This window comes from Macaca mulatta, chromosome 14, assembly GCF_049350105.2.
Source record: "Macaca mulatta isolate MMU2019108-1 chromosome 14, T2T-MMU8v2.0, whole genome shotgun sequence".
In the NCBI taxonomy this organism is placed as follows: domain Eukaryota; kingdom Metazoa; phylum Chordata; class Mammalia; order Primates; family Cercopithecidae; genus Macaca; species Macaca mulatta.
In genome coordinates, this window is record NC_133419.1 from 89,679,287 (window position 1) to 89,698,073 (window position 18,787).

At 35.2% G+C, this 18,787-nt stretch overlaps 1 protein-coding gene across 1 annotated transcript in view; it reads left to right on the plus strand.

Annotated features, from left to right (window-relative positions):
- The window catches only part of TYR (tyrosinase), a 120,251-nt gene that overhangs the window by 4,717 nt on the left and 96,747 nt on the right, over positions 1-18,787 (plus strand). Inside the window, 1 exon segment of the mRNA XM_001105033.5 lies at positions 8,576-8,792. Coding sequence (XP_001105033.4) covers positions 8,576-8,792 — 217 coding nt within the window.

An 18,787-nucleotide genomic window follows, 5' to 3' on the forward strand; every position in this document is an offset into this window, starting at 1 on the left:
AATTCATGTCTGTTGTTTGTTTGCTCATTTATTTGTTTAATGACCAAAGCTTTTAAAGTAGAGGCCATGTTTGTCATCAATTAAAATAGTTCATTATATTTGGAGGTGGAGGGTTGCTTAACATTTAAGTACAAACTACCCGTGCTCAACATAATTAGATCTAATGTTATGCAACCAACAGATAAGCTAGCCATAAAAATAAAAGGGGTATCAGGAATAGGTGTCATGATGAACTGAAACAAAGACGAAAAACATTTCCTAGCTGATAGACATGAGCGAATTGTGACCAGGGAATTCACTCATCAGGTGAAAAGCACATCACATGGAAGCAAACAGTTGGAAGAAAAAAAGTCACATTTCAGCAGAGAGTCATGGGTTTTAGGTAACCATGACAACAGCTCAGTGAAATAACAGCTTCTCTTTTTCCTTTATGAAAAACATTTTGTGGAATGTCATATGGTTTGCATTTTTTGCCCCAGATAAACCTTTAATGCTATAACAAAATCTTTGCTCCCAAAAGCTTTTAATAGCTGGCAGTTTATGTTATTTCTTTAAATTTAAGAAAACAATATTTAGGTTCACCTTCCTCATTAATATATCTCTTCCTTGTATCTCCCCTTTTTTGCTTTGACTTGGAACACTTGATCTCCTCCCTCAGCGTATGTTATATATGTTATAAATCACTTGTGTTGAAATAGAAAAAGAACACAGTCATCATCAGAACATCCAGGTTCAAATTCTACCCCTGCCATTTTGGTCGATGACATTGGACCAGTTATTTAAAATATTTGACCTTTTTTTATTCCCAAGAGAAAAAAAATGAGGTAGAATTACCATCTATACTTATTTTATGTGTGTGTTAATAGGAGGATTAAATGGAATGGAATACAGAACAACGTAGTACAAAGAGTATAGTCTTTTCAGTCACGTCAGCATGAATTTGAGTGAATTTCCATACTTACTTAGCTACAAGACCCTAAGCAAGTTACTTAATTATTCTGAGATGATTTTTGTCCCTAAAATTAGAATATAGGTTAAAGCATTACTGTGAAGGGATTCAATAAAATGTATTTATATGGCTTGTTATGATCTGACATATTGAGTTTCATGTGTGGAAATAATATATTTTTAAATGATATATCAAAGTTAGATATTATAATAATGAATATTCAAACAGTGTGATACACCCAAAGTTAAAAACAATTTGGTGACCTGCCCAATGGTCTTGTTTTCAAAAATAATTATAATAGCTGTCATTATCAAACACTTTACACCTGGCACTCTGCTAAGTGCTTTATACATGTTAGATTATTTGATCATTGATAGAAAGGCATAATTCCCATTTACAGATGAAAAAACTTAATACTCAGAAAGCTTAAGTAACTTGCCCCAGGCCATGTAACTAATGGGGTCAGTATTGGAAACCAGGTCTTTCTGACTAGAATCTTCATGATCATAAGCACAATGCTAACAATTTCTCCTAGCCTGCCTCCTTTCCTGTATGTAGTGTAAAGACTAAGGTTTGGAGTTTTTCAAATTATTTCTGGAAACAGGGTAGATTTCCTCCTCGTTAGTAATACCTCCAGTCATCTGAACACTTAGTCACTTGGCAGTTGGCATTTCAGCAAAAATAGTTTCATTCAAGCCTCTCTAATTTAACTGAGTCGGCTGTAGGAGTCTTTAAGGCAGCAGGATCATTTGAAAATATCCTGAGATTACTCAAAGAGGAATAAAAATGATTTAGTCTATATACTTGTAGTGTCTAGTTAATCAAAATTATAAAAGCATCCAACATACTACATTCAATGTAAAAGTTAGGTTAGTTTTATTCAACCATTCCTAAACTATTAACACATCATAATAAATGTAGTGGGTATTGCTTTGGAATCAGGAAGCTTGTGTTTTAGTACTTTGGTTTTGACTCCAAACATCATATGTCCCTAAGACAAGTCACTCAACAGTTCCAGTTCTCAGTTACATACAGATGAAAGGATTTAGGAATGTTGTAAAGTACAAGGAAAACTAGAAACTGGCATTAGTTGAGCCAGAAATTATTTGTTGAATAGTTTCTTTTCATATATCATATCATAGTACAGTTTTAAAAAACTGAGATTTAACAAGCCTAAAAAACATGTTCATTGCCCCATGACTAGTAAGAAAATTAGCCAGAATTGAAGTCACATCTACCTGCATTATGGATCCCAATTTTTTCTCCACCACACAATGCATAATTCATAAGTTAGATCTTAGTGACCAAAAATTAAGAGTAACTTCTCTAAGCATTTCTTATCTAACACAGTAGCAGCCATCTATGGTGGGGGACTGCCCATTCAATTCTACTTGAGATGACTAAATTTGTTTATACATGCTTATAGATAGTAAATTCAGTGGGATAGGGGACTAATAAAATAGTCTTGATTATTTTCAAATGTGATGCAAACAGTTGACCAGTAAGACATTTTACCTTTAAATTACTATTCTATGTGCCTCATCTACTGTTCACAAAATTATAAATCATAACATGGGACTTTATACCCCATTAGCCTTTTGTAGTCTTTCACAGTCTGGCTTAGTATCCTCATCATGAAAATGGAGATAAAATCATAAAAATCCACAGGGTAGTTGTGAGAATTTCAATTTTTAGTGTTCACAGAGATAGCTCCCTTATGGCCTAGGACAGAGTAGGGACTCAACATATGTTTACAAAAATAAGTTCTAGAAATATATTCTATGGTAGAGGTGGTACCAACAACATGACTGAGAAAAATGAGCACTCAACACATACTTTTTGTAGGAGATTCTTTGGCTCATTCATTGACTCTGTTCATTCATCCAACAAATACTTATTGCACATCTACAGAGTGCTGGAAACTGAACTAGATTCTGAGGGTAAAGAAATAAACAACAATGTAAAAATAAATGTGTCTTCATGAAGGATGCATTTTTATAAGGGATATAATAATCATTGTATATTAGAGACGAAAATGAATAAGTATAAGTTGGGTAAAGAACAATGTTATCTCCCTAGTGGTCCCAAGCCTCCCACAGAAGCATGCACCTGTTGTGGACAGTCAGTGATGGCAGGGTGGACTCTCCTAAATTTCATCTTTTGCTTTGGATTTCTCTCTCGCTACCTAATTACTCTATTTTATTAAATGTAAGGTATCAATGAATTTAAGTGATGCATTAATTTATGTAACACTAAGAAAAAGTAAAATTTATGTTTTTCTTAAGAGCTCTTTTTGGCTTATATAGTCATACATTTTTATCATAGTTTATTCTTCTGCCTACATATAAACGAAACTATAAGAAAAATAATTTGGTGAAGGATTCTTGAATTTTTTTTACATTCAGAGTCAGTCCCTTTTGAGTTCCTTTTTAAGTAAGAGTCAACAATGCCTGGTTTTTTTTTTTTACTAATTATTTGCCTTGGCCTGAAAGAATGGGTAGGATATTAGATGCATGGCAAAAAGTGGGCATGCTTAGCCACAGTCAGAGTCATAGAATGGAGAAGAACAAGCAGTGTCAGAGAAGAGTAGACCATCTGACTTTAGCAGCAGGATCACACAGGATGTCAGCATGTGGAGAATGGTTGCCTGACTTGAGATGTTTTGGAGGTAGAATTGACAATATAAAAACAGTGCCATCACATGATGCTCCATGCTCAGAAGCAGACTCCACATTTGAGGTTTAATGATCTGTGGTCTTGATGTTGAAATTCTTATTAATCTTATCTTTGAGTTTGTGCTTTATAAGTGAAGTTATAGGGACAATGGAGCATATGCTTGGTTCATATGTGTCCTGCAGACCCTTTGTTCTTTGTTTTCCTGGGATGAGTCTCGGCTACCACTAACCCATCCACCAGCCCCATCTAGTTTCTACTTCCTCACCCTCTGTCCAAGGCCACTGGTGGGAGGAAAGAGGTCAACATTCCACATCACTCTCCAACCCTGGTGGGTTCCTTGGTGCAAGCAAGAAGAGGTGTGAAGTTGGGTGTTGGTCCCATGATTTGTTGGTTCAGGGTAAAATGGAGGCCTTCTCTACTTAGACTGGCTGCACCTTAGCATGGTGCACAGGTGATTACATATGGGCCTCTCACCCAGCATCATGGACTGAATTGCATCTCCCAAAAACGTGTGTGTTGAATCCCTAATTCCCAATGTGACTGTATTTGGAGGTAGGGCTTTAAGGAAGTAATTAAAGTTAAGTGAGGTCATAACAGAGAGGTCCTAATCCAATAGTACTGGTGTCCTCATAAGAAGAGGAAAAAGACAGAGCTGTCTCTTTATGTATACATAAACGGCCTTCTGAAGATGGAGAAAAGGTTTCCTCTGCAAGACGTAAGAGAGACCTCACCAGACAGCTTGATCTTGGACTTCCAAACTCATGAACTTTGAGAAAAGAAATGTCTGCTCTTTAAGCCACCCAGTCTGTAGTATTTTCTTATGGCAGCCTGAACTAATCTACCCACCTACTCAAACAAGTCTTAGCATGGAGGTTTCAATCCCCAAGGAGTCACCTATTCACTGTAGACTGAGACTGTGGGCCACCTATTCCCTATAGATTGAGAAAGTAAATATTGATTTCTCTACCCACAACCAAGGTCTCAACATTTACCTGGTGCTGCAAATTGCATAGCCAGTCCTGCCTAGAGCACAATATTTACAGGTAAAATAGACGAGGAAGAGCTAGTAGGACACACCAAGTAGTAACAGCAAGAGAGAAAGGCAAAAATCAAAGGGGATGTGATCATAGAAATCAATAGATAGAGGAAGACAGAGGAATGTGTTTTGTGAAAGTGAAAGTGGTCAACTGTGCCCAGTGCTATTTTAACATTAGGACCTGCAGGGATAATTGGATTTTATAATATGGAGTCTTTGAAGGTTCATAACAAATTCATTGGTCAAGAGATGACAGAGGAAGATAACTAGAGTGCCTTTATGTGGGAAGGAATAGCCAGGAAATGGAAGTTTCATTTAAGATAGTTGCTAAGATTTGAGTTTTTAATCACACAGTCTATATTCAAATATTAACTCCCCCAATTTTATAAACTATATATGTTTGATGAAGTCACTTAACTTCTATAAGCCTGATTTCTCATTGATGAGATGGAAATATCAAGATAACTCCTCTCATACAATAATTGATTTATTGTTATTGAATTTCAAACCAAAGTCTTAAAATGTCTTTCTGTCAGGCACCATACCATAACACAATAATACATAGCGAACAGGATACAGTTTTTATTTTGGTAGAGTTTATCGTCTAACAGGTATGTTTATAAAGATTAAATATGTATACCATATTGCCTTATTCATTGATTTAAAAATTCATTTACAAAAATATTAGCAATTTGAGTATTTTATGTAACTTACCTTCTAGTGGAGTAGGTCTAGAAAGTGTGTGTGGTGAGACAGTAAAATGATATATATAATATTTTATTATTTTAAAAATTTGAAGGAGTTAAACATATAAGTTATATATATATTGTTTTACTGTCTCACACACACTTTCTAGACCTACTCCACTAGAAGGTATGTTACATAAAGTACTCAATAGTTAAAATGCTAATACTTATTAAAAAGCATTTTAAATCAATGAATAAGGCAATATGGTATAGACATTTAATCTTTATAACCATACCTATTAGACTGTAAACTCTATAAAAATAAAAACTGTGTTTATCCTGTTCAATATGTATTCTTGTGATCTGGTATAATGCCTGACACATAGACATTTTAAAACTTTGGTTTGAAATGCAGCAACAATAAATCAATTATTCTATGAGAGGAGTTCTTTTGATTATATAGTATGTTAGAAGTTGCTAAGTGCACAGATAAAGCAGAAATTAGTGGTGTACAGTAAATGTTTAATAACTTGTTCTCAATGGGGAGTGGGAAGGTAGGGAGATACGATTCTGATTTTCCAATTGTTGTGGTGTAAATACTGACAATGGTAGATTTCCATCTAATGATGGCATATTGCTGAACATTCCAATACTGAGAAGGGTTACACACATTGAATTTTGCTAGTGCTAACCAGCTCTACTACACTGCTAAAGTGGGTGAGTAAGGCTGAATATGATGTTAAATAGATGTTTAGTGTAGATCTCATTAAGATAATGAGGATATGAATAACCCAAGCAGGTATCAGGAGAAAACGGTCTACCTAGAAAAAATAACCAATACAGGAACATGTTGCATAAGAGTGATTGGTGAGTTCTGGGAAGTGCAAAGAGACCAATGAAGATATAGAAGAGAGGGAAAGGGAAAGATCAGCAGGAAATAATGTTTGCATCAGACAGGTTCTCAGCAGAAAATAGATACTCAAATCAAGTTATATTAAGACAGTTTATTTACAAAAATTCGATCAAGATTTAGGGAAATCAACAAAGAACAACATCCTGTTGTCAACCACAACCGAGATATAGGACTAGAACTCTCTATTTTATTTTAACCTAGAACTTACTTTTTAAAAATGTTGAATGTTGAGCTCTGCTAGACTAGTTGTAAAAGCACAAAATACACTACAGATGAAGTTGGAAAACTTGGGTTGCAGTCACAACACTGCCATTTATTTGCCATATAACCTGGAAAATGCCACTTAACCTGAGTCTCATTTTCCTTACTTGTGAGGTGGAAAGTATTGCTTTGTGATTTAAATAAGGCAATGCATGTACCATGTTTTCTTAAAAAGTTTTGCTTATAAAAAGGTGGGAAATTCTTATTTTTAAGATGGTATTTCTGCAATGAAAATCACCTCGGTTCTAGCTAAAGTTCAGAGAAATTTCTAGTTTTTAAAAAACAATCAACCATGAGTATTGTACTGCACATCAAAAAAAAGAGACAATAATAGGACATTTTATGAACAAAAAAGCACAAAGTGAAAGTAGTTCTAGTCCTTGACATTCTAAATATAATATAGATTAATGTTTTTAAAGCTACTGTTTGAGTGTTTTCTGTTGGTCATGCCATGTGCTATGGGCCTTATGTATAGAGAGATGACTATCTCTATTGTTACCAACCCTAGCCTCAGCACTTGGCACAGTGCTTAATATATCATAGGTAATTAATAAATATTTTATTTTCTATAACTATGTGAAGTAGTTGTTGTTATCTTCATTTGATAGATGAGGTCTAGACAGTTAAATCAGTTTCTTAAGTGGTAGATGCAACACTAGAATCCTGTTCTAGGTTTTAACTTTTATGGCTCATTCTGCAACCTTAAAAAGCTAATTCCTTCAACATTTTAAAATGTAGTCATATGCCGCACGATGGAATTTCTGTCAAGGATGGACCACGTATATGACAGTGGTCCCACACTACTATAAATGGAGCTGAAAAATTCCTGTCACGACATCATAGCAGTCATAATGTTATACACAATGCATTACTCATGTCTTCGTGGTGATGCTGGTGTAAACAACTACTGAAATCCCAGTTGTATAAAAGTCTAGTACATACCATTATGTACATTACATAATACTTGATAATGATAATAAACAACTATGTTACTGGTTTATGTATTTACTATTCTATATTTTTATCATTATTTTTGAATGTGATTCTTCCACTTATAAAAAAGTAAGTTAACTGTGAAACAGCCTCAGGCAGGATCTCCAGGAAGTGTTCCAGAAAACGCCATTGTTATCACAGAGATGACAGCTCCATGTGTGCTATTGTCCCTGAAGATTTTTCCAGTGGGACAAGATGTGGAGGTGGAAGACAATGATATAGACAATATTGACTCTGTGTAGGCCTACGATAGTATATATGCTTGTGTCTTAGTTTTTAACAAAATTCCAATTATGTTTATAAGTAAAAAATTAAATAACATAAAGCTTATAGACTAAAGATATAAATATTTCCTACAGTTGGACAATGTGTTTGTGTTTTAAGCTAAGTGCTATGATCAAAAGACCCCAAAAGTTTTAAAAAATTAAGTAAAAAAGTTACAGGAAGTTAAGTTTAATTTATTATTGAAAAAGAAAAATATTTTTATAAATTTAATGTAGCCTATATATATAGTGTTTATAAAATCTACAGTAGCGTAAAGTAGTATCTTAGGCCTTTATATTCACTCATTATTCCCTTACTGACTTACCCAAAGCGACTTCTACTCCTGCAAGGTCCATTTATGGTAAGTGTCCTGTATGTACAAGTATGCCATTTAAAAATATTTTTTATACTGTATTTTTACTGTACCTTTTGTATGTTTAGATAGGTTTAGATGTACAAATACTTGCCATTATCTTACAGTTGCCTATAGTGTTCAGTACAGCAATGTGCTGGACAGGTTTGTAGCCCAGGAGCAGTAGGTTTTACCATACAGCCAAGATGTTTAGTAGGCTATACAATCTAGGTTTGTGCAAGTACGGTGACTATGATGTTCACACAATGACAAAGTCACCTAATGATGGATTTCTCAGAACATATCCCTGTCATTAAAGACACATAATTGTGGTAATCTCCTAAGGAGAAATCTAACAATGGTAATTAGAAATTCCAACATTTCTACCCTTCTTCTACTGACTCAGGTGGTGACAATTTGTTTAACATGAGGGTGTTTTGTACAGATTATCTGTAGCCGATTGGAGGAGTACAACAGCCATCAGTCTTTATGCAATGGAATGCCCGAGGGACCTTTACGGCGCAATCCTGGAAACCATGACAAATCCAGAACCCCAAGGCTCCCCTCTTCAGCTGACGTAGAATTTTGCCTGAGTTTGACCCAGTATGAATCTGGTTCCATGGATAAAGCTGCCAATTTCAGCTTTAGAAATACACTGGAAGGTAATCTCTTTCTTTTCACTTTTAATTTTTTTTCTGAATTTTTTTTTTTTTTTATTATACTTTAAGTTGTAGGGTACATGTTCATAACGTGCAGGTTTGTTACATATGTATACTTGTGCCATGTTGGTGTGCTGCACCCATCAACTCATCGTTTACATCAGGTATAACTCCCAATGCAATCCCTCCCCCCTCCCCCCTCCCCATGATAGGCCCCGGTGTGTGATGTTCCCCTTCCTGAGTCCAAGTGATCTCATTGTTCAGTTCCCACCTATGAGTGAGAACATGTGGTGTTTGGTTTTCTGTTCTTGTGATAGTTTGCTAAGAATGATGGTTTCCAGCTGCATCCATGTCCCTACAAAGGATGCAAACTCATCCTTTTTGATGGCTGCATAGTATTCCATGGTGTATATGTGCCACATTTTCTTAATCCAATCTGTCACTGATGGACATTTGGGTTGATTCCAAGTCTTTGCTATTGTGAATAGTGCTGCAATAAACATATGTGTGCATGTGTCTTTATAGCAGCATAATTTATAATCCTTTGGGTATATACCCAGTAATGGGATGGCTGGGTCATATGGTACATCTAGTTCTAGATCCTTGAGGAATCGCCATACTGTTTTCCATAATGGTTGAACTAGTTTACAATCCCACCAACAGTGTAAAAGTGTTCCTATTTCTCCACATCCTCTCCAGCACCTGTTGTTTCCTGACTTTTGAATGATCGCCATTCTAACTGGTGTGAGATGGTATCTCATTGTGGTTTTGATTTGCATTTCTCTGATGGCCAGTGATGATGAGCATTTTTTCATGTGTCTGTTGGCTGTATGAATGTCTTCTTTTGAGAAATGTCTGTTCATATCCTTTGCCCACTTTTTGATGGGGTTGTTTGTTTTTTTCTTGTAAATTTGTTTGAGTTCTTTGTAGGTTCTGGATATTAGCCCTTTGTCAGATGAGTAGATTGCAAAAATTTTCTCCCATTCTGTAGGTTGCCTGTTCACTCTGGTGGTAGTTTCTTTTGCTGTGCAGAAGCTCTTTAATTTAATGAGATCCCATTTGTCAATTTTGGCTTTTGCTGCCGTTGCTTTTGGTGTTTTAGACATGAAGTCGTATTTACAGTCTCTTATCCAAAGTCTGAGGAGATGTTTGAGAATTCAGAATTTTCTGAGTTGACCAAGAATATGTGTTGTCTATACTTATATTGACAATGACCCTAGCCAACACTGGTCAGCACGTTATAATTCAACATCTTAGCTTCAGGAGTCAGGCATGGTGGCTCATGCCTGTAATCCCAGTTTACTTGGGAGGCTGTGACAGGTTGATGACTTGAACTCAGGAGTTTCAGGCTGCAGTGAGCTATGACTGTGCCACTGCATTCCAGCCTCAGTAACAAAATGAGAGAGTCTATGAGGAAAGAAGAAGAAGCAGAAGCAGAAGCAGCAGCAGCAGCAGCCGCTTTAGTGAAATATATGAATATATTCATCTTATGAATAAATACAGGCAATAGGCAACCTAATGGTGAGTGATGTCAGTTCTTTCCATTAAAAGAGAAAAAGTAATTACATTTCCAGAACAATTTTGTATTGTAGAATTTCAGATATAAGTCTATGGACTGATAGTATTTTCCTACATTTTAGTGTTTTCGTTTTCTCCTGTTTAAAATATTCTAGGCAGTTGTGTTCTTTGAGGTAAGTTCATTCATTTAACTGTAATAAGGACACAGCACATAGGTCAAGCCTCTATATCATTATTCCTTAAGTTTTCTGTTCTTCATCAGAGATTACATCTCATGATCTTTTCTAACTCCTAAATATTTCTCCTACAAATGCTTTCATCTTGCTTGCATTTTGCATTCAACATCTGTTCATTCTTCTCTGCTCATAGCTGACCCAGTCATGAAACCCATTCCATTCACATAAATTTCCATTAGGAAAACAAAATTACAAACATTCAAGTCACAAATTTAAGAGGAGTTTGGGGAAGACATAGGCACTGACTTGTGGCAAGGCAGACAACTCAAAATTTAACACTAGACATCTCACCTCCTTAAAGACCTGTAACACCTTACCACATAGAAAAACTTTCCTCTCTTTTGTAATCCTTTCTCCTTAACTTGTTCTTTTTTTTTTTTCCTTTTTGTCATTGTTTTACACCCTAACTTTTGTTATTGTACTGTGCAGAGCGGTTTTACTGTTTCGTTCATTTCCTTGTTTTACTCAAAACCATAGTCTCAGGGTCTTACATCCAGAATCAATTTAAGCAACGAGAGTCTCATCCTAAAGATGAATTCTGTTTTCCAGCTATGTAAACAGAAATTAGGTTTATTCTTCTACAGTAATATTCATGATTAACTTTTTAAAGTAATAACCATATCTAAAGCACCATGTCAAACACACTGTATGGCATTATCTCACTCAATTTCTTATAACCATCCTCTAAGGAAGATTGCATTTATTATTCCCACTTTTAAGGGAGGAAACATTATCAGAGATATTCATCTTTTGGTTATTGCTTCTCATTGAATAAGCGGCAGAGATAATCTGCACCCAGCTTTATCACGTACCAAAGTCCAAGTTCTTTCCTTCGCACTCTGATGATCAACAGTGGGTTGAGAGTTTCTTTGAAGTGGACAATACCAGTTTGGTCTTTTGATACAAGAAGGCAAGACATAGTACCAGGGAATTTCAGAGCCTATTTAACGAATCTAAAGTACGCAATTTCAAAGTCACAATCTGGGAGGATTGGGTGACCCACTGGACTCTTTAGGGATTAACAATAGTACTCAGAAAGCTGATATTAATGATGTTGCAAAATGAAGCTACATCTTTAAGGAAATTGGAGTATTTTTCTGTTTCTTCAGGCAAAGTTTTCAGCCATGAGTGACAGAAGCATATATTTTATTATTACGAAGCATGGGTTGGTCACAGAAATAAGGCAGGGGAACATCAGTCGTCTAGGGTCTCAAGTCAAAGAAAAAAAGTGACTCAAGATGTGTCAACTCAGCCAGTGGTTTTCAAGTGAGAGTCTAATACACACAGGTAAGGAGGGAACAGCAAATTTACTGCAAATAATTTGCTACTACAAATAATTTATGTTTGTAAATTATTTTTTCCCATAATTTATTCTTATTTTACACATTTTAGTAGGCAAAGTGTGTGAGAAAAGACGCAACATAGCATATTGTCTGGCACACAGTAGGTGTTCAATAAGTATCTGATAACCGAATACATAAATAATAGTTAGAATCCTTCAAATTTTATCTAACCCACCACTTACCTTATCTATGCCTGTTGCATGAAGTCCATGTCATGAGGCAAAATGTGAGAAACCATTAAGCTGAGCTGCCAAGAAAAACTTTTCTTTAGTAGGTACACATTTTAAAATTATTTTTCCTTAAATTTGTATTCAGCAATAATTTTAAGCTTACAGAATTGTGAAAATAAAAGCAATACAAAAACCATGAATATATATTTTACCCAAACTTACATTTTATCCTGATTCTCTCTCTCTCTCCCAGTCTGAACCATTTTGAGGGTAAATTGCATAGACTAACTCTTTACCCCTGAATATGTTAGTGTGTATTTCCTAAGGATAGGGATAGACTCATATAGCCACAGAACAGTTTTCAACTTCAGTAAACTCTATAGATACAATGCTTGTATCAAATCTACTGTATATATTTCAGTTTTTAAAAATAGATACAATAATATCCTTTTCAGTATTTTTCTTCTCCAAAATAGAATCCAGTCTAGGGTCACATAGCATTTAGTTTTCATGGTTCTTTAGTCTGAAATATTTCCATAGTCTGTACATATGTGTCTTTATGTGATTGACAGCTCTAGAGGATATAGTTCCTCTTCTTCCTCTTCATTTTTTAATGGAATGTTCTTCATTTTGAGTGCATCTAATATTTCCTCATGACTAGATCCAGATAATGCACTTTTAACCAAAATTCTACATAGGTCATTATGCATCTTTCTGAGATGCTGTCACATCTGGAGGCACATGACTATCTGTCTCACGTTGGAGATGTTAATTTTGATTGCCTACTCCAGATGTGGTTCAATTTTCCCACTGCATAATTACTTCTTTCCCCTGTTTAATAAACTGTCTACATGGAGACATTTTAAGACTATGTAAATAAACCACCTGTTATCACAATTTCTCCTACAGTTGCCATCCATTGATGGCTACAAATGTATGATTTTTCAGCTTCAGCACTTCTTTTAAATTTATTAGCCAATATTCAGGATTCTACTATTAGCAAGAATCCTCCATTCTTTCTATTTAGTTATCTGTCTACCTATCTAATAATGGTATGGAGTAAAGGCTTTCCATTGTTTAATGGTATATAACTCATTGATGTGCTTAATTATCTTTGTATGCCAGTGGTTCCAGAATTTGCCCATGGTACACCTTCAAGCTTGTTCTTATGTCTCCATTTCATATACACATTTTTTTTAAAACACACACTCTCTCTGGTAAGTAAATTATTCTACAGCATCTTGTACCTACAATGCTCCAGGCCTGAAATTAGCCATGACTCTAAGGAGTAATGTTTTCTTTCATTGGAAGGAAATTCAAGGTCAAGATTTGGAAGCAAGTTTTGGTCACCAGAGAGACACATTTTATCTCACAACATGAATAGGGCAGGGAGTTTTCTTCTCCAAAATAGAATCCAGTCTTGGGGTGTCTTGGTCTACAAGGACTACTCAAGTGAATATAGCAGTGAGGACAATAGGAATTGAAAAGAGGTCAAATGTCACAATTACACCCTGCTCTCTCAATACTTGCACATGAAATGGAATTGTTGCTTTTGATTAAACCTCAAAGTTATTGCTTCCTTTTTTTTCTTGGTCTTGTGAGAAGTGTATAATGCACTTCCCATGGAACAAAATATTCATATTCATTGCTAGGACAAAGGAACTATTGTATTTTTGTCTATGGAAGTTATTTAAGTAACCTCAGCTTTCCTCTTAGATTTCATTGCTGAAATAGTGAAGATGTGTAATTTGTGAATTGTATAAGAGAGACCTCATGGCCAGGCACGGTGGCTCACGCCTGTGGTCCCAGCACTTTGGAAGGCCAAGGCAGGTGGATCACCTGAGGTCCGGAGCTCGAGACCACCCTGGCCAACATAGAGAAACCCCATCTCTACTAAAAATGCAAAAATTAGCCAGGCATAGTGGCACATGTCTGTAATCCCAGCTACTCAGGAGGCTGAGGCAGGAGAATCACTTGAACCCAGGAGACAGAGGTTGCAGTGAGCCTAGATCACGCCACTGCACTCCAGCCTGAGTGAGACTCTTTCCAAAAATAAATAAATAAATAAATAAATAAAATTAAAACCTCATGTTTCTAGATAAAGCAAATACAAATAAGTCTGTATTACAAGCGGTTTTCTGATTAGGTTAAATAGGGAACCCTGTGCAGTGTCAGTTGTCATCAGTTGTCACATTAAAACAGAAATTTTCTCTCATGAAAATCTCTGCCTATCCATTATGTCCTGTATATCAGAGTTCACAAGAGATTTTTTTTTTTTAATAGCACTGTTGGGGAGTGGGACATGGGAACTGAAAGTTCAATGAATTGATTAAAGGTAATCAAACTGATTAGGATTAGATCCTAGCTCAACCACTTCCTAGATGTGTGACCGTGTGTATGTTATTTAACTTCTCTGGGTCTTAGTTTTATCATCTGTAAAATGCGGATAACATAATAATGTATAAGTTTCAAAGAATTAAATGATGTAATACATGAAAGGTACTTAGAACATTTTTTTCAACAAAGGGCACAACACTATTGTGTTAAGCTGTGGTTAGTTGCTGACAACTTAGTTAGCAATCATTAACTTCTCTGGCAATTAGCTTAACAAAGTAAGTATACATTGAGTTCTGAGAAAGCATATTATAAAGGCCTACATTTAGTGGAAAAATAAGGGAAAGGGGAGGATGGAAAAGAAGATTCATGAAGATAGACCCGAAAATAAATAATGTTTCTGGAGACAGATAGGATTTCAGGGCAAGTTTCAAAAATGAGGTGACAGCAGGAGCAAAGCTATCTTCTGTTACCCAAAAGGGAAGAAGGATACAGGAACAAAGAACAACTTGTTGGTGTTTAATGGTGTACTTCCAACTCTGAGCACAGTGGTTGCCTATAGTAGGTGCTCATTAAGTACTGACTGACAGACTGATAAATCAATAAACAAAGGAAAGCTGCCTTCATTGTAAAACTTATATATACCAAGAATAGTGTAAAATCAAATTAATCATAGGTAGGGCCAAGTCAGTCTTGGGTTGTTTCAAACCACCCCTTTCTAACATGCAATTTATGACTATGGAAACTTATTATTGGAAGAGACTTTTCAGTATATTCAGTCCGACATCCCACACTATGCTAAGATGCCCACTGGGATAACATCACTATATGACCCATCAAGGGAAAACCTACCCCACAAGGGAAAATAAGAAGTTCTTTAGGATAAACCAAAATCTAATTTCATTCAACTTAAATAGAGCCATCCATGAACCTGGTATTATGGTATACTATGGAAGTACAAAAAAATACAAAGATAACTTACACAGTTTATCTCACTGAAAAGCTCACCATCAAGTGAAGAAACACCACACAAATACATAAGGAATACACAAAATAGTAATTGATATAAAATGAGGTAGGAACCCAGATACACCAGAAGTATTTCCCAAGGAGGTGGAAATAGAATTGGATCTTGAAATATCATTAACTGCTCACTGAGCAGAGAAGAGGAGGAGAGGCATTTCCAGCAGAGGGAACAACATATGCAATGACGTAGAGGTGTGAAAGTGTGAGACGAGTTACCAAAAAATGAGAAGTTCTACGTGGCTAGAATATTGAGTTTGTAGTGGGAAATAACAAGAGATGTAAGGAGTTTAGAAAAATCCATGTATACCGGTGTGTCTCAATCTTCTTGAAGGAAAAAAAACACATTATAGGCCTCTAGGAATATGTTCACAAATCCCTAGAAAATTAAGAAACTGAAGTTTATTCTAAGATTCTTTCAAACCTTCACTTTAAAAGAGTTATAAATTCATTAGTATTACATTAAACATTAGCTGTCATCACCATAAAAACCTAATGTTTAAAATCCACAACATTCATATCTTCAAAAGTATGTGTGAAAAATTTGTCTTGAAAACATTGCCATCGACAAGGGTAGTTGCGATAGGTTATTAAGCAGGAAATTGATATTATCCTACATATTCTTCAAAAGATATGATGCTAGTGGCATTAGTAGAATGCAAAAAGATAATCAGTGAGCTATTGGGGGAGTCATGGATGATGAGGGCTAGATCTAAAGTAGTGAGAATGAGGATGAAGATGAGTTGAATAGTGTATAGAATCAGAAGCTCTGGTGGCTGACTATAAGGCAGCAAGGAAAGTAACAAGTTCAGGATGATTCTGACACATCTGTGATTGATTTCTAACAATTGGTCCTTGTTTTTTTCCTAGTAAGTTACACATCATTTAAAAATGTAATTTTTCTCCATGTAACAGCCCTTATAAAACTGATATTATGCTTCTCTAGAACCTTAACATTTTTTCTGCAGCCCTTCAGTCCTTTTTATTTCAATGTGACTGTCAAGCACTTCAGTAGGAAGTATTTCACCACTTCACATGCAAATATTTTTTTTTAAGGAGCAATCTAGAAAGTGGTAAATGAGCTCTGAGCTTTAATGAGAAACAGTGGAAGTTTTGCATTTTTTAATGACATTTTAACATGAATAGTGTGTGTATTTGCAGATAAAAGCCAGCTGGGAAACTACAGTGAAGCCTCCATAGGTAATCTAGTTTTCAGTCTTCCTGCCTGAGAAATGGACTTTCTTAGTTCAAGCAAAATACAATACAATACAATACAATACAATACAATACAATACAATACAATACAATACAATACAATACAATACAATACAATACAATACAATAAAATGCAATGCAATGCAATGCAATACAATGCAATACAATACAAGTCACTCAGATTCAAAAAACAAATTCCTTTGACACTAATTGTGTAAACTGGGTAGCCAAGGAGATAGTTAACATGGGGTGACACATTCTAGTAGTTGGAAGGCTAAATTATTTCCCTAGTATATTCCTCACTAATTCTGAGGGAATCAGAAACTCAGTAGTTTGGTGTACCCTGACTCAGAGAGGGGCAGAAGGTTTGGAAAGATGATTAATCCAGACCAGGAAAACCTTTCTGGGCCTGTTTTACTTAATCCCCCAGATTTGCCACCTCGATAACCACATTGGTATTCTGATCAGGCAATAATCCTGATAATAACAATAAAAATTCCTATGTGCCAGACGTTGATACTTCTCACATGTTATCTTATTTTTTCCTCATAACAGTCCTAGGATATTTCATTGATTAAACTAAAGCACCATTCTCTGCAAAGTAATTATTCCAATAAATTTAGGAGACAGTCTCTGTCCTTATATTATAAGCTCATTCCACTTATTTCACTCAAAAGGTAACTTTTTTCTCTTTTCTTCAAGTTCTCAGAGCAAATAGAACCTTTCCTATAACATGAAGGGAATTCAACAAGTGACAATTGTATTGTTTTCCAAGTAGATTTGCTTTATATGTAGTTCTTTAATCAGAAAATAACATTACTGTTTTTAAAATTCTGAAACAAAATAGGGAATGTTCTATTGTGAATAAGATCTTTGTAGATATTTATGTATATTTTAAATTATTGAAGGCAGAAGCTGCTCTCAGGGAAGAGTTAATATTTATGTTATAGGTTCACACACACATCCACACCCACACACATGTGCACACACACACACAAGTCAAGTGTAATTACTACATATGAAAATTCCTGTCAAATTCTTAATCAATATCTTATTTCTCAAAGCAGAAGGTTGGGAGGACCAGAATACGTTTATCACATCTGGTTATTTTAGAAATTCTCTAGTTAGCATGCAGTGATAGCCTACTAGAAATGATGAGTATTTGAAGATTATGGGGCATTTTAATTTTTGCAGAAACAGAGTTCTTAAGAACCAGTGACATAGTTGAGACATCTGAGTGGTAGAAAGTCACTGTTTTCTATTTCTTTCAGAGAGAACTTAGAATAGTTTAAAGTTTGAGGGTATTATTGCATGATACTCAGTAACTTCTAAGTAGTAAGTGCACTAATGGTATCGCTGGGGCTCTCTGTGTTAAAAAACAAAAACAAAACAAACAAACAAAAAGCAGCATTTGTCCCCATATATTTATACATTTTAAACTGACTCTTCTACCTAGTCCTTCTTCTACTCCTCTAGTAATACTGGCATGCAATTTGTTGTTCTTGCCAAATGTGAATACTGAGAAAGTTAAAGTGAATTTATGTAAGCCGTGTGTCATCTTCACTCTGAATTAAAAGGTGCAGGTATTATCTTATGGGAAGTACCATCTTAGGAAGATTCACTGGAAAGAGAGAAAGAAACTCCCCAGATTAGTGCAGAGCCCCTTACAGTCAATGAAAACACTGATATTGAAGACATATAGAACTGGATTTCAGTATCAGTTCTAAAATTCTGGGCATCTACTTCCTAATTTGTAAAATTTGTTCAATAATTACATTTGGGTTATTATGATAATTTATGTACATCTAGCTCCTATTACATACACAAAAATGTTTCCCCTTTTCTCCTCCCAACTTCTCTGTAATCTTCAATAGTCTTCTCAATTTCTGTTATAATTTAGCATAGGCTATCAGTCTTCGTAATGTGTATTTATCCATGCTAAAGAGCTTTTGTTTAATTTTTCATGATTTGAACTCACTGCTGTGGAAAATGGCTATTTACAGAAGGATAATCTCATTTTCCAAGAATTCATTTGAGGGTCCTAGAAGATCTTTATGAAGCAAAATAATACTTTTCTTATTTTTTAAGTATTCTCAAAATAATTTAAGTATTTTATATATAAGTATTTTATATAATTTAAGTATTCTTATATATAATAT